We start from the raw sequence: 21979 nt of genomic DNA, 5'->3' as shown, positions 1-21979 counted from the left end.
AGTGGTGGTTTCTCATTTTGCATAGTTGTTTTAGCACTTTTTAGTCTCAGGCGAGCCATGAGGGCTTTCATCATTGGTGCATGAGGGTGATTCGTCCAATTGAGTGATTCGTTTTTGCGCAGGTTAGAGGTTAAGTCTTTAATGATTTCATTAGTTTCTAGCTTTATGTCTAGGGGAACATGGCTTGGGACCGTGGTCGCTATCTGCAGGAAGGCACTTATTTCTCCAGCACTAGGGGATGCTAGGGATTCCGGCATTTTGATTGCAGTGTTTTGATCATCGTTCTGGCTGAGCCAGATGCTGCCTCCAGCTTCGATGTCTCCATGTTTATTGACTCAGTGAGTACCAGCTATGTTACATTCTATGCTGGGGTATGTCCCAATTATCAGTGGGGTGTCTTGTCTTGCAGGGGTGTTACTCTGGGTTTCAGGGGATGTGAACACTCTGAAGCCATCCTCGACTGATGATGGAGTATAGATTTTCGGATTGAAGAGGACGACTTTGTGGCCCAGATTATCTCTGTTATTAGAACAAGAGTTGCATGTGCACTCTTTGCATTTCCTATGTGTAGGGTCATTTCTGTTAGCTAATTCTGATATGTGTTGTATTGATGTGATGTTATGATTTTCTCTTAGGCACACTGCATAGTAGCAGTTATTCAGTCTATTCAGTTCTTCCAAGGCGCCTATATGGAACCACATGGGGAGTTGATTTGTTACTTGTGGAGACCCTGCCAGTATTTCCCAATGTGTTACAGGCATCCATAACACCTACAGGAGCCCCAGCTCTGCCTACGCCTGCCCCCGCTCTGCTAGACTCCCCGCGCCTAGAAAGACAGTGGTCTGGACCGCTGTGATGCCGCCCCTGGCGCTATGACCCGCCCCTGGCCTAGATGGCCTTGTACCTGATCCATGGAGGCTGTGCGCCTCATGGTCACCCTAGATCAGCGCATGCATACCGCATGTCGCTTCATGAAGATCCGGAGCGCTCTTGGCACTTCCTGTACCTATGCGCAGCTGCCCTTGGGGCAGCATGCTTGATCAGAGGTTAAGCCTCATGTACCTTATCTGAACCTCATGTCTTGTTATCTTAGATCCTAGATATACTATAGATTACAGACTGAGCTAGAATACATATATGTAGCACATATAAGTAGACAGATTATTGTACTTAGACTTTACTTTAATCTACTAGGTTCATCCCCAGAACTTGCTCAACTAAGCTTACCAGCTTCCTTGTGTGAGACCGCACTTCTAAGTCGCTCCCATATGACTTAGCACGTATCCGCTAGCCCTGTATCTCGACGAGCGCCGTCTTACCGAGATCACCGGAGGAACCCTTGATGTTCCGTCAAGCCGAGAACCACCCTCAGCTTCAGTAGGCTCACTCGAGCCATTGCTGAGAAGACCTATCCTAGTTCGCACACGCTGACCGACGGTCAGTGTAACACAATGTAGGTTATGTTTCTTGCAGTTTTGAGGATCCTACTAAGGTTCAGCAGTAGTTTTTTCATAGTGGGAGACCACGTCTGTAGGAAGGGGTTGACCCTGGCCTTTTTTGACTACTGGAGATTGTTGAGCATATCTTGTGAGGAGTGCTTGAGCAAAAAAGGTTCAAGTTGGGCACTTCTCTAGTGGGGTCAGGAGCCTTTTTAACCATTTCAACTCAATGGCCTCATTTCTGTGTTGGAGGTGTAGGAGGTTTTTGCTACCTTCATTGACTGGGGCTGAGAGGGTTTCTAGACTTATGGAGTTTTTCCCTTTACTGTCCCATATGAACTCATGAGTTCATTTTGTTAGGGATTGTTCAACTTCTTTAGGCATGCCTTGGGCTGTTGTTGGGTATTGTGTTATGCTACCTATTTTGCACTGTATGTTAATTTTTCTTCCTTCTATTGTAGGGCACCATTTCTCCCATCGCTCTAGGGAGTTTTCAATCTTTTCTATGATTGGGGACCAAATGGCCTGTTCATTTATACTGTTTCCTATCCATGCGCCAAGGATGCGGGTTGCTTTCCTGTCTTTTGCAATGTTGATACTTTCTGACAGTGGTTGGGAGGAATCGTTTAGACATCTTGTCTCTAGAACTCACTTTCAGTAAGTTTTTTGTTCCTATAGGGATTATTTCTGTTTTAGATGTGTTGAATTTGGCGCCGGACACTTTGCACCATCTGGCTAGGATGTCTATGAGGGTGCCAAAGTTGTCTTTGTTGGTTAGGTATACCGTCATGTCGTCTGTGAACATTGTGACTACAATGCGGTAAGCCATTTCTTTTGTTTTAAATCCTGTTAGGTCAGATTGTCTGAGTTGTTTAGCTAGGGGCTCTATTTCCAGGTCAAAGAGTAGACAGGATAGTGGGTCACCTTGTCTGACCCCTCTGGATACTTTGAACTTCGTCCTAATTTCACTGTTGATCATTACCACTGTTTCGGCGTCTTTATATAGGGATTTAACCATTGTAGCACTTGAGCTCACGCTAGGCTCATATTTACTGATTTCCCGATACACGTTCAATGCCCGTCACTTTCCGATGTAACCCGCACAACCCTACACAAACCCAACACTTTGACCAGCAGACCTGATGTTTCGGCCACATCGGACCCGATATTTTCCCGTGCACTTGTCCTATCCATGTCCCATCCTGTCTTGCTAGCCCCACTAGGTGCGTAGTTGATTATTTCACACATTACTCACGTCGTAGCAAGCACTATTACATGTTTTCCCATCATCCGCAGCACCTCGTGTTAGTTTACATGTACTTCGGACCCAAAATCGTCGGCTGCTACTTTTGCCTATAGGGTTCCGGATTTCTACGTACTTATATATATATTGGACTGTCTACGAGTATTTTCATTATCCAAGTAGTAGGGAGCCGTTTCCTGATACTTAGTGGTCAAACCCAATATTTCGTAGTTCTTAGTTGACATTGTAAATATTACCACTCTTTCTATCCGAAATACCCGTTGTTATCATATTATCCACATACCGCTCGCTTTCCTGACGTTTGCTATCGCCATTCCCGCTAACCCACTAAACCTGAACCTGAAACCCATTAACCTGAAAACATTGGACCCGATGCTTTGGCGTCGGACATTGTAGATATACCCTCGGACTTTGTTTCTCGCGCTCGGACTTTTGACCATTTATTGTTTCACTAACTACAGACCATTCCAAATAGCTAACCCCTTGGGTCAAACGCACTTGTCTTGCAAGTATAGCAGACTAGGCTGTGCACGACCACAACACATTTTTATATTGCTGAACACTTACTTTGAGTAGTGTCCAGCAATTGTTGTATCTCTACACTGTGTTTATGCATTTCTCTGGTAGACCGCAATGGTCCAGAACTTGCCAGAGGTAATCATGCGCTATTTTATCATAGGCTTTTTCCTGATTGAGTGCAATGATCACACTGTTTTTCTCTTCAACTTCAGCATGGTTTATGATGAGCTGAGTCAGACAGATCTGGTCTGTGATGCTTCTGCCAGGTATGAAGCCAGCTTGATTCTCGCGAATGATTAAGGGGACAGTTCTTGCCAGTTTAAAGGCCAGCACTTTTGTCAAGATTTTATAGTCTCCGTTGAGGAGAGTTATGGGCTGGTAGTTCATTATTTCCCTTTTATTGTTCTTCTTATATAGAGGGTTTAGCAGGCCATCCGCAAAGCACATGTTTGGAACTATTTCATAGACTTCCACATCATTGAATACTGCAGTGAGGCACTCAATTAAGTTAAACGGTTCATCTTCTTGATCTTTTTCTGACAGGGATTTAGATTTCTCGTTCACCCACTTCCAGAATTCATAAGGGAGACCATCCATCCCTGGTGCTTTGCCATTGGACAGGAGGTTAAGCACCTCATTGATGTTATCCTTTGAGAGGTTCGTTTCTAGTTCCTGTTTGTTATCTGGTGATAACTGAGTCTGGATAGTGTCTAGTATTTTTTCGATAGCTGGTTGTCTTCCTGTGGTGGTATTCAGCCCTTCATGTTGCAGGGATTCATAATAGTCTCTCACTAGTTCGGCCATCTTGTTAGACCATTTTTCATACAATGGCTCTTCTTTCATTGAGTCAAGCTTATGCAGTTCTATGATTGTGTCTCTAGGTTTCTGGTTCTTACCCAGTCTTGACCAGAATTTGCTTGCTGCTGACTTGCTCTCACTGCAGGCATTTTCCCATTTTCCTCCACCAAACATCCAAAAAACATTGATTGAGAAGATAGAAATTTCCCCTCATTTTTCCTGTCAAAACATTGAAAAAAAGTAATTCATGTTTCAATGATGTTCTGTGTGTGGGACATGATGCAAAAATTGGTCATGTTCCTTCAAGAATAATGCTGTATTTTCCATATATTATCTTTGAAATAACAGCTTAAAATAATGTTAATTTTCTTCTCTGTGTTTTTCATATATACTATGTTTTTCAAATGTTCTGTGTATGTTGAAAAACATAGAGAAGAAAATTAACATTATTTTAAGCTGTTGTTTCAAAGACAATACATGGAAAATACAGCATTATTCTTGAAGGAACATGACCAATTTTTGCATCATGTCCCACACACAGAACATCATTGAAACATGAATTACTTTTTTTCAATGTTTTGACAGGAAAAATGAGGGAAATTTTTTATCTTCTCAATCAATGTTTTTTGGATGTTTGGTGGAGGAAAATGGGAAAATGCCTGCAGTGTCTCAAGTCTTATTTTGGCCACTAAGTTATCACTGGCTTTTTCATGCTGAATTCTTGTCAGGGAGTTTATTTTTTCTTGGATGTAGGAGCCTATCAGTTGCTGCTCTTCCTCTGGGAGTGTTGTGTCATTGAGGGATGTTTTGAGCTGGGTGTTCAGCTTGTTGATTTGCGACAGGACTGACTTTTTCGCAGTGTCTCTGCATAGTGTGATCACCTTTGTTTTAAAAATTTTGAATACTATCTGTGGGTTATACTCATCAGAGCGATTAGTTTTCGAACTGATGATGTCTTTCTGTAGCTGTCTCCCAAGCTTTTTGTCCTTAAGGACATGTAGTGGCAGCGCCCATCTGCCTTTGCCGACAAATGGTGATCTTATGTTGGATAGATAGTCTGGTTGATACCATCTGGTGGTCAGTAGGGATGTCAGAGGGTGATATTTTCCACTCTTTACTGAAGGGGATGAAGTTTTCTCTTACATAGATGTGGTCTATGCGGGATTGACGACCTCCTTGTTGGGCCGACTGAGCAAAGGAGTACCTTAGGGAGTCCGGGTTCTCATGACGCCAACCATCTCTCAGGCCCAGGCTAAGTTTTAATTACATTAAGGCATTGGTGGCACTAAATATGTCATGTTTAGGTGGGAGGTGATCTAGAGGGTCTTCAACTAGGTTAAAATCACTGAGCATGACATCTAGGTTCGGTTTGTCCTTCAGGGATTGGGTGATTTCCTCCCAGAATCACTGATTCTCGTATGGATTGTTAGGCGCATAGATTACTAGTATCATTAGTTTGTGTTCCTTGTGCCATCCTATGGTGCACAGCAGTGCTCTACCCAGTACTAATCCTATAGATTTGACTTGGGACATGTCCATTATGTTTTTGTTCAGGACTAGAGCAGCGCCTTTGGCATTGGATTGATTAGGGTCGATTGACAAGACAACGAATAATCTTGAGCCAGGTAGTTGGTTAATGGGGTCCTCATCCATTTTGGAGAGGTGCGTTTTTTGTAGTGCGATTATACCTATTTTTTGTTCTCTGACGACTTGGTTTAGATGCAACCATTTGTCAACACCTTGGTGCCATCTTTCTCTGATATTGAGGGATGCTATTTTGACATTGGCTTGTGTGTTTTTCTTATTCTTTTTCTTTAGACATTTATTAGTATTGTTGTTAGGGACGTGGAGTTGTTCCTGATCTGTTTCATCCACTGTTGTGGTGCAGTGTGATGGCCACTCAGAGCCTTTTTCTTCAAGGACTTGTGCTATATGCACTTTGGTGGCGGTTGCCTCAATGTTAGGGACATTGTTATAGCAAGTGTTGGGCTCATGAGGCAGGGGGCCTTCTGCTAGAGAAGAGTTAGTGTGCTGGGGCTCTCAAGATCGACGATGCTTGGAATCACTTATATAGTGATAGTGTCTTGTCTTGTTCAACAAAGAGCGCTGGGGAGCACCAGATATTGGTGCCACCCAAAATGTATAGGTCCAAGAAGCCCCCCATCATGCTGGTTTTGTGTCATCAAGAAGGATGGCCATTCATTGTGCTTAGTCCATGACCTACAGCTGCTCAATGAAGTCACAATTTGTGACACATCAGTTCTGTCTTTCCCTGACTTCCTAGCTGAAATGTTTGCTGGATATCCAGTTTATGCTATGTTGGATTTGTATGCCAGTTATGACCAGCATGTGCTTCACATAGACTTGTGTGACATGACTACCTTCAGGACACCCCTAGGGCTGCATCATTTGACCACACTTCTGCGAGGACATGCTAACGCTATACAGGTTTACCAAGGCAATATCTTGTTTATACTGCAAGACAAAATACCTAAGTTCATATTGCCATTCATAGACAATGTGCCAATAAAGTTGGTAAAGATTCAATACCAAAATGTAGATGGCTCTTATAAGACCATATCTGGCAATCCAGGCATCTGCCATTATATGGGAACACTGCATTGACATCCACCGCATCCTGCAGTGCCTAGAAAACATAGGTGCAATAGTATCTACAACCAAGTTTGTACTAGCTGCACCATCAGCAACTATTGTCAGCCACAAGTGCACTTTCAAAGGGCGCATGCCTGATGAATATAAGGTACAAAAGATCTGTGATTGGCCAGAGCCAAAAAATCAGTCACATATGCAGTGTCTTGCGCATTTTCATCTGTAACTTCTTGTGCATTGTGCACCTGCTGACTAATTTGACCAAAAAAGATGTACCATCTGAGTTTGGCAAGGAGCAGTGTCAAGCGATGCAAATGCTCAAGGACTCCATCATATATTCACCCATGCTTCAGTGGATAGACTATGAAAGTGGCCATAAATTCATCCTAGTGGTAGACACATCATGCATTGCAATCAGGTATATCCTGCTGCAAGTAGGCAAAAATGGCAAGTGCTACCCCAACAGGTTTGGATCAATTGTACTGAATGAAGTAGAGAGCCACTATTTATCTACTGCCTGATTGTATAACCCAAACATCAAACCTTGTACCGATGTATAGCATGCAACCACTTCCCACATATCACCTGACACTCTACCTTTATATTCCACTCTTCATATTACACAATAAAACAAAGGTGCATTGGCACAACTGCTTGGCTGAGACCAGTTGGATGCACTTTCAATAAATTCATTCAGAAGTGAATCCTCAAGTCAGTTCTTTCAATAGCATGATCACCATTGATGGTGATTTTGAACTTGATTAATATTGCTGTTGGATTTATGCACAGATCAGAAAAAAAAATTTGCGAAGAACTTACCAGAGGCAAATGCGAGTATTCTTGATGCAAACTTGGAAGGATGAGTACAAGAACTGATTCTGTTATGACAACCACTTTGGTAGATACAACTCTGATCAGCTTGCAAGCAAACTGACAATCAGCATATGTCAAGGTGTGTTTTCATAAAAAAATGAAATTTTATCATTGACAGGTTTCAAACCTGCACAGTCCAAGAGAAACAGATTTTGACTCTGATAATCACTTGGCAATTTCATTTTTAGCAGGTTTTGAACCCACATAGACAGATTTAGATTCTGTTGTATCAACTGCTTGGCTAAGACCAGTTATATGTGCTCCCAATGAACTCATTCAGAAGCGACTTACATACTTTTGTGAGCAAATATTCAAGGCATGTTCTGATAGGAAAAATGTGACATTCAATGGGTTTCAAACCTAAGTGCGTGAATTCACTGGATGCTGAGCTTTCATATTCTTGTACTTACATCAAGAAATGTCAGGGTGTAATTGCATAGAATAAAAATATTACCATTGGCAGGTTTGAAACCTGCAAAGTACAAGAGAAACAGATTTTTACTCTGATGATAACTTGACTTGACTAAGGCTAATGAAGATCTATGTCTGAGACTACTGTCTATGAGCAAATATTCAAGGCCTGCTCTTATGGAAAAAATGTGACACTCAACAGGTTTGAAACCTGTTGCACTCCAATAGAAACAGATTTTGATTCTGTCAGAACAACGACTTGCCTAAAACACAACTCTGATGAGCTTGTGTCAAGGTGCGGTTTTATAAAAAATGAAGTTTATCATTGGCAGGTTTCAAACCTGCACATTCCAAGTATGAACTGATGCATAACCAAAGCACTTGTGCAGGCAAGCAGCCAATGAAGTGCCGAGTGCACAGGAATGAGATATGAGTTGCTGTTAAGACCATGCACAAAAGGTAGGACTGATTCTGAGGGACTTGGCTTTAGCTTGTGCACTGCACCCCTTACCCGAGTATGTGCCCTTAATTTCAGACTGAAGTCCGGAGAAGGTCCAATGAAGTCCAAAGGACTTCCAGAAGAGCATGGGAAACTTCAGAAGGACCATCCGGCTAAGTGTGAGAAAGTTCTGGAGGAGTGTGGGAAAGTTCCAGAGGAACTTCCAGAAATTACTATCACTGCAGGCATTTTCCCATTTTCCTTCACCAAACATCCAAAAAACATGGATTGAGAAGATAGAATTTTCCTCTCATTTTGTCTGTCAAAACATTGAAAAAAAGTAATTCATGTTTCAATGATTTTCTGTGTGTGGGACATGATGCAAAAATTAATCATGTTCCTTCAAGGATAATGCTGTATTTTCCATCTATTGTTCTGTAAATAGCAGCTTACAATAATGTTAATTTTCTTCTCTGTGTTTTTCAAATGTTCTGTGTATATTTGAAAAACACAGAGAAGAAAATTAACATTATTGTAAGCTGCTATTTACAGAACAATAGATGGAAAATACAGCATTATCCTTGAAGGAACATGATTAATTTTTGCATCATGTCCCACACACAGAAAATCATTGAAACATGAATTACTTTTTTTCAATGTTTTGACAGACAAAATGAGAGGAAAATTCTATCTTCTCAATTCATGTTTTTTGGATGTTTGGTGAAGGAAAATGGGAAAATGCCTGCAGTGTATGAGGTTCGTCCACTTGACAAGGATATGTGTAAGGCTAATCAGGATGAATCCTGAATAGAAAGCAAACAGAGGAAAGGCTGCAGGGACAAAGTCCGAAGCAGAATAGGTCTGGAGGACCATGAGAAAGTTCCAGAGGAACTTCCGGAAACTCAGACGAATGAAGGATTGGAGGGTCGGAGGAGCAGAGGAGCAGAGCTCCAGCCTAGGGAATTCCTCCCTAGGCCTAAGATGAGTATTTACTAAGTTGGAGGACTAGAACTTGTATGAGGACTTAGTGTGAGATCTAGTGCGAGGACTAATATGTGTAATATTCAGACTAAGAAAATACAGGAGTTTCTACAGGAGCTTATATACTGGAGGCAAGTCTGTGCAGATCAGTAAGTAGAGGGGTAAGGCTATGTACAAGCATGTGGAAATGTATTAGTAAGTGAAACAGAACATAAGGAAATAAACTTGGAGATGAAACTTGTACAAGGATCAATAAGCAAACTGGAAACAGAGATAACCGAAGACCGGAGATAGGTGATTACCATAAGGGGATGGGCGCTGATTTAAGGTTTGGCTTCAGATATGAAGCATAGGTTGGATCCAGAGATCCTGACAAGTGGATATCAGATTGGGTGTCCGGATTTCGGATCTGGATGTGTGGATATGCAAAGATACAGGGATCTGGACAGATAAAGGATATGGATAGGGGGTCTGGACATTCGGATGAGGCGTGGGAACATTGTCGGATGTAGGTCTGGAATACGGGATATGACAGTTGCACTGTGTTTGGAAGGTGATTAGAGCATTGGAGAATTAGACTTCTATGAGGCTATAGAGATTTCAGTCTCTACACCACTGCCACTTGCCTTAGCCAGAACCACTTGAACTCTCATTTGAGAGAAGAACCCCATCTGTCTCACTAGCCATCACTAGCAGACTTATCCATTCAGATATAGACAGCTCAACTAATCCCAGTCGTAACACTATTCACAATCACAACTTCAAGCCTGGCACACTCATCCTAGTTGTTAAGACCATGCACAAAGGGTAGGACTGATTCTGAAGGGCTTGGCTTCAGCTCGTGCGCTGCGCCCCTTACCCGAGTATGTGCCCTTGATTCAGATGACATCTGGAGGAAGTCTAAAAAAGTCCAGATGGACTGTCTGGATACGGATGAGTGTGAGAAACTTCCGGAGGGGTGTGGGAAACTTCCGGAGGAACTTCCGGAAATTACTATGAGGTTTCGTCCTGGTACAGATATGTGTAATGGCTACTCAGGATGTATCCAGAGTAGAATGGAGACAGAGGAAAGGCTGCAGGGACAAAGTCTGAAGCAGAATAGGTCCAGAGGACTGTGGGAAAGTTCCAGAGGAACTTCTGGAAACTCAGAGGAATGGAGGAGCGGAGGAGCGGAGCTCCAGCCTAGGGAATTCCTCCCTAGGCCTGAGATGGATATTGACTAAGTCGGAGGACTAGAACTAGTATGAGGACTTAGTGTGAGATCTAGTTTGAGGACTAATATGTATAATATTCAGACTGAGGAAATACAGGAGTTTCTACAGGAGTTTATATACTACAGAGGACATAACAGAGAATCAGTCAGTGCAGTGCAAGGCTATGTGAGGCTATGGACGGAGCATGTGGAATGCCTAACACTAGTGCATCGGAACTTAATAAAATGAAGACAGAAATGAATCAGGTATGGAAAATAAAGCACAGTCGGTTATAGGGATAACCGGATGTCCGGAAACAGGTGATTACCATAAGGGGATGAGCACTGATTTAAGGTTTGGGCTTCGGATATCAGATTGGGTGTCTGGATATCGGATCTGAATGTGTGGATATGCGAAGGTACAGGGATCTGGACAGATAAATGACATGGACAGGGGGTCCAGAGGTCCAGATGAGGCATGGGAACATTGTCAGATGTAGGTCCAGAATACAGAATATGACACTAGTGCTGAATAAGAAGATCAAACCAGCATCAAATGCAACATGCAAGCCTAGGTATTTGGGCCAATGATTGTTATCTCTCACACTGTGAATGGGTCATACCATCTTGCCAAAATCAACAAAGCCATCTCAAAGCTGAAGTTTGCCATATTCTATCTCATTCCTTACCATGCCCACTCCCTCTCCACTCTCAAAGTCACTCAGTTCCTGAATGCTGCAGACCTTACTGGTGTTACTTCTAAAGAATAGTAGTGTTGATAGATGATCAACTGGAACAGTTGATATTTCAAGTTGGGAGGAGGTGTAAGGAAGCCTATGGCTTTGGCCCTGGATGCTCGCTCAGACCTTTACTTCAACCTTTGTGACATAGTATGCACTGCCTTCCATTATATTTCTGCCTTTGTTCATATTTTGCTACCAGTTCACCTTTCTCTCTTTATGCTCTTATTTCAACAACACCCCCATCTTGCCCACCACTTCCTTGCCACCCTTAGATGCCACTCATATATTTTGCCACTCACATATATATATAGCCATGTACTTTTTCTAAGACTTCATTAAATGAGCATCTGTTTTCTGCCAGACTTTGCAAGACTCAAATGCACTCACTCAAAAAAAAACTCATTTTTGCTACAGCATTTCACAGCTCCCTTTGTCAATAGTATTCCCCTTCAAACTCAAACTTAGCCTTACAGTGTACTAGTAGACAATGATCATCTGATGGATGGAGGTGGCAGAACCGATATGTAGGAAAGGATTCTCCAGGTTCCTTGCAACACAGTTGGGAATTCTATCTCAAAGTGAGGTATAAGTGTAGGGTTAGGGTTCATATAGTGGCTGTGCAGCATGTGGCTTTTGAGTCTCCCTCAACCACACAGCACCCAGGGTACACTCCAGGAAGCTCCAGTGCCCTGTCTGTGGCCTGCTGCCTTTCATATTTTCTTTGCTATAAACTTCAGTGAGCTTTGATGGCTCAGGTCCAAACTTATGTGCCATCTGCATACAATAAAGGCAAGTCCAGTGGGGAAGCCAGCCATCATAAGTAAAGAGCACTTGAAGGTGCTATAGCATTACTCTCTCAAGCTTACTCGTGTAGGAAGTTCACTGTTGTGAACTCTCTTACCACAGAACCTGATGAAGGGAGGTGTTAAGAATGTGCTCAAGGGTTCAGATCCAAAGAGCTTGGCTTCAGCCCATATGCTGCGCCCCTTACCTGAGTACATGCCCCTAACTTCCGAGGGCTATAGGACAAAATCCAGAAGTTCGGAGTCCGATGTGCAGGAATTCCAGCAGACATCCGGAAACAAGAGGGAAGGCTAATTCGGACAAAGTCTGAACTAGAAAGAAACAGCGGAGGACTACCAGAGGTAGAGGCGGAGATGTTAAGTCAATAGGAATCAATCCTAAGACTATCAGAGAACGACGAGAGGAGAAACTCAAGTCAGACGGAGGCAGGAATGAGCAGAATCTAAGATGATATTCAAACTGAGGATATACAGAGACTTTACAGAGTTTATATACTACAGGAGACATAACAGAAGATCAGTCAGTGCAGTGCAAGGCTATGTACAAAGCATATGGAACACTTATCAATATTGTATTGGAACATAATAAAATGGAGTCGGAAATGATTAGGGTCCGGATAAATGAGTACAGTCAGATATGGACATAACCGGAAGACCGGAAACAGGGGCTAACTAAAAGGGGACATACAAATGTGGAAAAAGCAGAAGACAGAAGCTGGTCGGATCTGGACATCCAGAGATGAGTGCATGAACAGTCCAGGTCCGGAACGCGGGATATGACAGGAGGAATCATCCACCCAGTCAACATGACACTTTCTGCCAGTGCCAAATGAGGGGCTCCAAAATATCCTCCTTGCCAACACCTGCTGCTGTGCACATATAGATTTGTATACCTCTGTGGACATGCCAGATACCTGCATTGATGCAGATATCCTCAATTATGTTCATGTGGATGCCTCCTTACTACCTTTGTTACTAACCATTTCCTTATCTAGCCTCACCTTGATGTGTCACTTTGTGGCTCCTAGTAGGATTTGGGGATCTAAGGTTCACTTTGCTGCATCACATTTACTCATATTACTGATGTAGAAATAGCAGCTCACCCTGGCTCACTTTTGCACAAGTCAGGTAACTACCAGGGCAGGGTTGCCCCTGCGGGGCTTCTGCCCAAAAGAAACTACCTGCTTGCAATCAAACATACATTTTCTCCCATTCTCAATGCTTACACAACTGTACAAGAATACCCACAAAGTCCTGACAGGCACCTGTAATGAAACAAGTGGTCCATCTATTACTGAGACTAGCAGACATCAATGCATGATCAGGATGTGTCTTTTAGCAGTTTAGCTCCCTGCCTTCTATCTTATCTGTTCTATCACTACAGAATTATCTATGTGATTATTTCCTTCTGGAGCTTCGCCAAAATTCTCTGGTTTAGTTCAAGGTATTGCTGACATTAGATCAAATGCACTTACAACCACAAAATCACCCTTGGAGTGGTACTAGGCTTTTACTTTGAAAAAACGGGGTTTTCACCACCATGCGACATCTAGTCTAGTACAACATCATGTCTACAGACTCTGCACAATGGTTTAACTGCTATAATAATCACAATCATATGCATGGGAGACCGAAAGGCGAGAGCTACCAGGCGCTGATACCTTGATCTTGACCACCACCGTTTGATGATAGTATCTCCACGATTGTCGGTCAGAATTATTTCAATGTAAAGCAGAGTCCGAGGATCCGGACGAGCTAGTTGAATCTTCCTGGATTGGAGGTCCTCTATAGTAAAACTGGCCGTCTGAACCACATTAATCCCATGAAGTTCCCAAACAGCAAGCAAACAACCTACTGATCATGTACCACGCTGCACTAATCACCCCGAACCCCCCAAACACTACCGAAGCATAATCTACCCGCACACATTCAGTGCCTCAACCCACCCACGTGACCAAAAGCCACTCACTCATCGACCACATCGTTACTGGGATGACAGCAGGCATCGAGAATAGCACGGTGACAAACATGATCCACAGCACTGCGACTGCATTGATGATGGTACCGAACCTGCCAAGGTTGAATGGGGCATCATGCATGTCTCGCCGGGCGTTCATCAGCGAGATGGCAATGGGCATCGCGTAAGATGCTCCATGACACATGACAGCGACTCCTGCAAAAGCGTTGAATGCAGCTGAGGAACCGAGGTAGACGAGTCCAAGGAGAACTTGGATCACAGTGGAGAGTGCATACGCGTTCACAGGGACATCTCCAAGGGAAGAGTCGATTTTGGAGAACCACCGATGAAATGGAATAGCTTTGTCACGTGCGAACGCCCAAGTTGCACGAGAACCGGCACACGACGTGGACATTGAACAAAACATACCGATACCGAATACTTTGGAAGGTAGTATGAGAAAGCTAGGCTAATCAGTGGCGGAGACCAGTTGTAACGTACTAATGAACCACTGGATACCCCGCCAAATCAGAGATGCAGCGCGCCAGACAAAAGGCCACGATGGACACTCACCAGCCCGAAACCACCGGCCTTGGAGCCCATGATCAAAGTAAACATGACACCAATCGGTTGACCGGAGGAAACTAGTTGGCATATCACATGAGAAGCACGAGTTACCTCAGCATGAAACTAACCTTGAAGCAATGTGTTGACATCTGGGAGTGTGAAAAGGATTGGCAGAAGGAATAATACGCCAGTCAATGACCCAATGGGCACAGACCAGGTGATGGCCTTCGGGAGTATTTCAGAAGGGTTATAAACCTCTTCGGCCATATGTGTGACTGATTTTTGAATATCAGCGGAGTGAATATGGCCAACATCGCTGTTAGAGACGTACTCATTCCTATACTGGAGAATGTATATGCTGAGACATGATTCAGCTCCTGATCCCACTGTGATAGATAGCGTTAACATCTTACCAGGCTGTTTGGGTACATTGTGGTAATATTGAGTACGAGTTGTGATAAGTAATGGCGATCGTACCGGCAATGTACCGATGAAGAACGACCACCCAGGCGTCCATCCTGAAAATGAGGGATCGAAGTTCCCGAGCGCGAAAGAGGCGGGACGACGGCCTACTGCGGCCTTGGCTAACAAGCATATCGAAATAACTTCAAACATCCAAATTTAGGAGGAAAACAGACAAAGAACAGTCACGGTAAAACGTACCGATGATGCCTAAACCAGTCCAGCAAGCACAAATAATCTGGCAGGTTATGGATATCTCGGCAACAATAAACAAGCGAGGACCTACATCGATGGTTGGTAGGAGCCTGTTAATGAATATGCAGAATATGCCAACAATAGCAGTCACGCCGAGGAAAATCATGTCTACATCGGGGAATTAAGTGGTCAGCAAGCGCAAATATTGCTACACAGAAGAATCCTTACATGTTTGCAATGCTGTCGCGTCCCATTCAGAATAATATATTCCGACTCCGGCAACAACAAGTTGAGCAGTCGCTGGGAAAATGTGTTACTGATATAGATAATCGGAAGTGACATGCATAGGGACAAATACCGAATTTGACACTCAAATCAACCGTCCAACCACCAACGACTGTCAACCAGCCATTGATCCAGGAGGCAAGGAGTCGCGTGCGGGGGGACGCAAGTCGATAACACCAGTAGTATGTCCCTGCTGATGTGGGATATTTGGAGCATATCTCCGCCAGTGAAAGAGCGAGGGTTTGGGTCAGGACTGAAACCAAGATCCAACTACAATATGTCAAATTGTGTTTTAGATAAGGTGAAAAGTGTATATTTGCCCCCATATCATTACTGCTGGACCACCTCCAATGAGCGACGTCGCTATAGGCGATGTAAGACCGAATGCTACCAGAGGGTAAGTCGTGGCGTTGAGCAAGATCGCTGCTCAGACATACGGACTGCCATGATTGCTAACCAAATCATTGGGTCAACAGTTCAATGGGCAGTTTCGCTCGAGCCAACAGACTGACCTAGCGTCACTTGTTTGGAAGCATTCAATTTTTGTGACGCAGTGAAGAGAACGCTCTACTCACTGAATAATATTTGTAATAGTCCTCGAGACTAGCACACGACCACGAACATCACATATTTATCGAACAGGAACAAGCACAAGCACAAACCCGTGTCATCTCCTGCTTGTAGCCTAGCTTCTCCAGACTATCCCGAGCGACAGCGTCCACATTGACTTCATCTTTGAAGTTCATCTTGAAGGTACAATGGGAGAAAGAGGCAGCAGCAGACCCATATACGAAGGAGAGATTTATGTACCAGGTGCTAACAAAAATGCAACGTGGCACCTGGGCTTTTGGACGGGGAACTGTTTATCATATTCATGCAGTCCACGGGTGCCTCCGCCGTGGGACGCCCGTTGAGAAGTGGTACAACCTATTCAATAGAAATATGTCAATATCGTAGAAGGTGCAACAGAAGACGATTCTTGTTCCCACACCACTTGCGAATGGCGGAAGTGTCAGAGTGTTTTGGGTTTATCATACCGCAGCTAAGCAAACGTGCGCAGAGAAAACGAATGATAGTGAGGAGGAAATAGTAGGACGCCTATTGGGGATCTGCAAACATATAGCCACATAGGGAACTCGAGCCTCGCTCGTAGTCATCAAAAACAGGTAGTATACTCAACTGCGCCAGCTCCCGACATTCGAAACTGAGCGGTGCTGCCCGTGCCCGTGCTCCAGAGATGTGACGGTGTCTCTTAGATCCGAGATCTGAGGGTCTCGTTCTACGGAGTACGATAAAGAATTTTGCCATGATTGACACAGACTTGCCCGTTATTTGGCCACTGCAGATATATAACACAAGGGTGTAAAATGACAGTGGGCTCAAAGTATTGGATAGTCGTTGGATAGATCAACGTGTGTCAGCCAACGTTAAACACCACAATCCAACGTACTGAACTCACCCCCATTTGAAGACCAAACTCTGATTATAGCCGAACTACATTATTATTCTCTTGAGCCTGACTCATATTGCCGAAATGCGCCACGAAGAATATTGCCTTTAGAATCTGCTAGAGTTATCAGTGCAACGTCACAAGACCACGATGGCGTACCGTAATGGGCGTACATGCGGCCGAGTGTTTCTAACCCCATTAATTGTATCTCCAGAGCATTTGGCAGGATTCGAAAAAGCCGCAAGACGGTGACAGAGAGTAAGAAGATAGCCTTAATCGTAATATATACAGTCGAAAATTTGAAGTGGATTGGTAGTCTAATTCAAAGCCGAGTTCGCCGAATTCGGACTTGGTGCATCGTGATAGTACTCACACTTAGCGTCCAAATATCTATTGGTCGACAATATTTACCGTAGCTTCAACAAATCAACCATGCAAATGACGTTCTGAGTCTTTAGAAAACAGCTCAGCCTCAGGAAACATAGCAGAAGACTAACTTACATCACTGATCTATCTGCTTCAATTGATAAGGTGCCACGTATGTGAGTTCCAAAGCGAGCTCGAGGCCATTCAAAATTCAACTTCAGCATGATGCATATGGTGTTAATAATAAGACTTGCTTGATAAGGAAACGAGCACTAGCCACTTCAGACAGTCACTGCGATTCAAATATTCAACGTTCATTACAGGTACTCCAGCTCAACCAAAGTGCAGAACTTCGTGTCTGCACAGCGCTGCGAAAGATGCCCTCACCATCACTGCTAACTCCATCTCCTACACCCTGCCTGATCAGAAGAACGACAGCTTTGGGACTCACACGACCATCATCATCGTGTCAAATTCTGTGATTGCACTTGATCCATTGCCACTACTGCCAGCGATGGTATTTCACCTACCGAGACGCCGCGTTTGTCTTCCGTCCCGCTCTGTGGTTGACGAGTGCCAAATTCATACGTTCCTCTGACGGTTACGTGAACATTGCGGAACGGCAATGTCAGGTTATTCTATGAGAGCTGGAGGCGCAATAGCATGACACCAGATCTCATTCAGGTAGCAGGTCAGTAGTCTTTCGATAAATTCACAAAGTACATGCACCAACATGCGTTCTTACTAAACGTTCTATTGCATGGCTCAGCTCGGGCGCCTTCAAACACGGACATAACATCATAACTGACTCAGTCTCGGCTCACAGGACTCATCATTCTCTGAACGACTCTCACCTTACTTTATTCGTATTGTTGACTTTCGCTCACCACCGTGAGACCTCGGCGTAAAATTGATTCCATTGCTTCATGCGAGACTGATACTGACGACTCCCGTTTACCGCCGGCGTCCTAATTTCAGCTACCTTCGCGTGATTGATGGTGATATCTTCCGCATGGTCACCTTCATTGGGCTACTGAAACCATATACACGGATTCGAGCGGGACGACATATACATCACCCAAGGCTGAGGGATGTATATAGTGGAAGGGGTAAACTATAGGCTATATGTGGACTATGCAAAATCAAAAGCATTTTCTTCCAGCAATTTGACTTCATTAATGTCCTGAACTTTTTCAGTCTTCTTCGACTTCTCGAGAGCTACAAAATGCAGCAGCAATGTCATCAGGCGAGATTCTCTCTAGACCAGCAAGAAGGTGATCTCATCACGAGGCTCGGTCGAGAGCGGAGGTGCCTATGCTTCAAGATGCTTCAAGATCCTGTGCAGTCTCGACAGTGATGTTAACTTCTTCACGAGTGTACACGTGAGCATGTCGACGACGAGTGCTGCGGTTTATATGGCGCTATGGTGTGGAATGTTTGCACGAATTTTGCCCACTTGTCTCAACTGAGAGATCGTACCGTCGCGTGGATTGTGTCAGACCACTAGATATAGTCTCATGTTGGATAACTCTCTCAGGAAATAGTCATCATCTGAATTGTTATGGAAGAAACGTCAGTACTCTCCGTATCATAGCCATCGCTGATGCCCGACCAAAACAACTTGAAGATAACGCCAGGGAAGGCTTTCCCCACTGCTGCGTAAGTTGAGTTGTCCCTTGATTTAGTCATAGCACCCTGTAGGGTTGGTGGAAAACTGGCCTTTGAGACTGCAGTGCGCCGACATCGAATGAACATGTTAAGGTTCGCAAGCTGAGTTCAATATGTTCCAGAGCGGACTCAGCAACAATTCTGGATTCCAGTGGCTCCATGATGATGAGAGATCTGCGATAGGGAAACACCAGAGGCGTCAGATCATTGCAGATTCATTAGTAACTTGTCATCCAAGGAGATTATCCCCCGAAAGCAAGTGGAAAGGGACTCATACATACCTGCAGGGAAGCGTTATCTATGTCATTTATGTATTAATTGGGAGTAACAAAGGAGTGCTTACCGACATATACCTATCAGCGAGATGTCAGGGCATAAAAAGTCGGTGTGCGAAGTTTGTTTCTTCCATTAAGTATGTTCTATATCCCTGCGTGGCTCCACCGATCCGAACATCAACCGCATGTACATTTGCTCGTTTGTCGCATCAGAATTCAGAATCCAGAAAGGCATTTGCGAATGGGATTTAAGGAGCAAATGGAACGCCATGATCCAATTGTCACGCGCATGATCATGAAAGAGTCGATCTGTGAAATTGAGAAGCTGGGCGAACTGTACGTACATGGCTGTATCGGATTTTGGCCGGGTAGTAAGAGCGCCAGTGCAGTATGGAGTATGTTGTGTACTAGTAGCAGTGGTTGGCTGTTTCGAACGTTAACGGAGAAAGGGTGGAAGAGAACTAGAGATAATGCTGAAAGCAGATGTGTACATTGCAGTGTACAAAATGGGATTGTCATTCAGAACGTTCAGTGGGCGTGTGGAGGTCCATGTGTGGTAGCTGGTAACGCCTTTGTTTCAGAGTAAGTTAAGTTCAATTGCCAAGGCCATACACATGGTATACACATGTCGCCACTGCAGGGCGAGGTCGGGTTCGATGACAACATTGTATGTAGCTTATCATCAAGTTGTCACTTGATGAAACTGTGAAAGTAATCAGGTGCTGTGGCGTTTTACGTTATATCATCCATTTTGGGTAGCCTGTTAAGAAAAATGATCGATTCCTCGCTTATGTAACTTACTGACTGCATTCACAGGTCATATGATAGTTCGTCCATCCAACTATCCTGACACTATCCAAAGTCTATCGAGTCGGACTGTGCGAGGTATGACCTACATTCAATGATCACGTGATTTCCGGGACTGATGCTATCTCCTTGTTTCTTAGACTAGCCTTTAGTTCCAACTTTCAACAGCCCGGCAATCGTGAACGTAAATCCAGCGGCCCATCACGATGTAGCCTAGTACCGACCACGCGGAAGCTAGATTCAGTGGCCACAACGTAATGTGACTCAACTTCCCTAGCGTGTTTACCACTGCCCCTTCCGAAGACAACATTTTGTCAAGTTTGAGGCGCAGCGTTGAATTCGGTCGAACACCCGGCCCGTGTTCCATGGGCTTCTTCTTTGACGAATCTCGGGAAGCCTCTAGCCTATTCGCACCTTACGTGTAGCTGCCCTTTGCGGATTTCTTGAATTTCAAACACAAGTATGGTAACCCTAGCTATGTCACCGTAGGTGCGCGTTTGTGCGAGCACACGCATATAAGAGGGGTGTGCACATGTGAGTAGTTGACCAAACTCATTTCCACGATGACTCTCATGAAACTTCTTTTCCTTGTGCCATCTGTCTTTGTATTCAATAATGCATATATTTCCCCGAACCCAGCACCCAACGACGATGAAACAATCAGCGGCGGTCCGCTCTACGAGCGTATCTGCCCTGTCATTTTCCCAATATTACAACGGGTATGTCAATTTTCAATGTCTAGACACATTAACGAATATCATATAACAGTTGTCGGGTTTGATACCCTGTGTCGCAGAGATAGCCGTCATACTCGCGGCTTATTTTCCGTCGCCTGTCTCAACTGGAATCCTCTCTATTCTAGTTCACAGCGGAGAGCTTCCGGATATGGTACCAAACACATACTTCATACTCGGAACAATTTTCGTCCTCTTGGGTTGCCTTGGACGCCTATGGTGTTTTCATGTCATGGGACGCCATTTCACTCACGAGCTGAGCTTGCGCAAGGACCACTCCCTCGTCACCGCCGGTCCATACAACATCGTGCGCCACCCTGGCTATGTAGCCAGCTGGATCGCCTCGTTCGGGATCTCGCTCATCTATGCGAGCCCCGGATCGTTCATGCGATCATCAGGCTGGCTCTCAACTTACATCGGGCGTACCGTATTTGGAATATGGACACTCCAACTCATACTAACCGGCGTGCTGAGCTTCGCACGGGCTATCAGCGAAGATGCGATGCTTCGCCAGCGTTTTGGGGAGGAATGGGTCCGGTGGTCTAAGAGGGTGCGCTACAGACTCATTCCGGGTGTATTTTAGTGTATCTTTGTTATGATTCAGACTCTAACGCTAACGCGATGCCATATTTGTAGTTCTTTGATGTTTCAGCTTTCCAGCCAGTACGATAATGACGTGTATTTCATGACCTTTCATCCATACTTGTATAAGTCTCGATTGTGTGGAAAGGACTGGTATGTGGAACTGGATCACACGATGAAAACTGATAGGCTTTTACTAACAAGCGCCATGTAAAGCAAGCTGGTGCCACCTGCCTGGCGCTCAGGCACGTGTCACGGGTCTGACTACATACTTACGGATCACACTCTTGTTTTTCAGACTCGTGGGGTCTATTACCAAACATTTTGAACTGTATGTCTGGTACATTCTTATGTTATAATCGCCTGCTAACCAAAATGCAACTTTGTCATGCACACGCATCCAGGGTCATATACGGTGGTTTCAGAAGCTAGGTTGCGATATATGACGCACCAGCCGATCGCATCTTGATTGCCTTTTTCGAACATGTGTAACTAAGTTCCTGGTCTGGCCTACTCAGGGTCGCCGGCGTTAAACGTGAACTTTGGTTGAACGACCTAT

At 44.3% G+C, this 21979-nt stretch overlaps 5 protein-coding genes across 5 annotated transcripts; 2 read left to right on the top strand and 3 right to left on the bottom strand.

Moving 5' to 3' along the window:
- Positions 1-3654: 3654 nt before the first annotated feature.
- F5147DRAFT_555390 (uncharacterized protein) lies at positions 3655-4026 on the bottom strand (the record flags this gene model as incomplete). Its single annotated transcript, XM_041430495.1, has 1 exon — positions 3655-4026. A coding segment is annotated over one exon (372 nt), but the record flags the coding sequence as incomplete, so codon positions are not given.
- Positions 4027-4780: 754 nt separating this feature from the next.
- F5147DRAFT_748452 (uncharacterized protein) lies at positions 4781-6453 on the bottom strand (the record flags this gene model as incomplete). Its single annotated transcript, XM_041440067.1, has 6 exons — positions 4781-4832; positions 4870-5077; positions 5139-5260; positions 5288-5415; positions 5464-5729; positions 6438-6453. 6 exons carry the CDS (start codon positions 6451-6453, stop codon positions 4781-4783), a joined length of 792 nt encoding a protein of 263 aa, XP_041285495.1.
- A 4651-nt stretch (positions 6454-11104) lies between these two features.
- F5147DRAFT_556761 (uncharacterized protein) lies at positions 11105-11257 on the top strand (the record flags this gene model as incomplete). The annotated part of the gene is made up of 1 exon (XM_041430518.1): positions 11105-11257. A coding segment is annotated over one exon (153 nt), but the record flags the coding sequence as incomplete, so codon positions are not given.
- A 2337-nt stretch (positions 11258-13594) lies between these two features.
- On the bottom strand, positions 13595-16460 carry F5147DRAFT_54123 (amino acid transporter). Its single transcript, XM_041430237.1, has 18 exons — positions 16201-16460; positions 16114-16141; positions 16051-16059; positions 15976-15990; positions 15859-15925; positions 15612-15808; positions 15482-15553; positions 15345-15421; positions 15260-15296; positions 15074-15201; positions 15010-15013; positions 14928-14954; positions 14725-14871; positions 14603-14673; positions 14531-14540; positions 14042-14470; positions 13928-13987; positions 13595-13876 (listed from the first exon to the last, which is right to left on the bottom strand). Exons 1-18 carry the CDS (start codon positions 16282-16284, stop codon positions 13794-13796), a joined length of 1545 nt encoding a protein of 514 aa, XP_041285493.1. The 5' UTR covers positions 16285-16460; the 3' UTR covers positions 13595-13793.
- Positions 16461-20666: 4206 nt separating this feature from the next.
- Positions 20667-21538, top strand: F5147DRAFT_726982 (uncharacterized protein; the record flags this gene model as incomplete). Its single annotated transcript, XM_041439222.1, has 2 exons — positions 20667-20823; positions 20873-21538. Coding segments are annotated over 2 exons (706 nt in total), but the record flags the coding sequence as incomplete, so codon positions are not given.
- Between the last annotated feature and the right edge of the window lie 441 nt (positions 21539-21979).

Source organism: Suillus discolor, assembly GCF_016758755.1.
Source record: "Suillus discolor strain FC423 chromosome Unknown F5147scaffold_123, whole genome shotgun sequence".
Taxonomy (NCBI): Eukaryota; Fungi; Basidiomycota; class Agaricomycetes; order Boletales; family Suillaceae; genus Suillus; species Suillus discolor.
This window is presented reverse-complemented; position numbering and strand designations above follow the sequence as displayed.

What these genes read in the sequence shown, in the direction of transcription:
- F5147DRAFT_54123 (XM_041430237.1), bottom strand. Translation starts at nt 16,284, where the DNA reads ATGAACTTCAAAGATGAAGTCAATGTGGACGCTGTCGCTCGGGATAGT. An exon ending in CCAGCAGTAATGATATGGGG is followed by an intron (nt 15,809 to 15,858) that starts GCAAATATACAC and finishes GACATATTGTAG; the next exon opens with TTGGATCTTGGTTTCAGTCC. An exon ending in TGATTTGAGTGTCAAATTCG is followed by an intron (nt 15,554 to 15,611) that starts GTATTTGTCCCT and finishes ACATTTTCCCAG; the next exon opens with CGACTGCTCAACTTGTTGTT.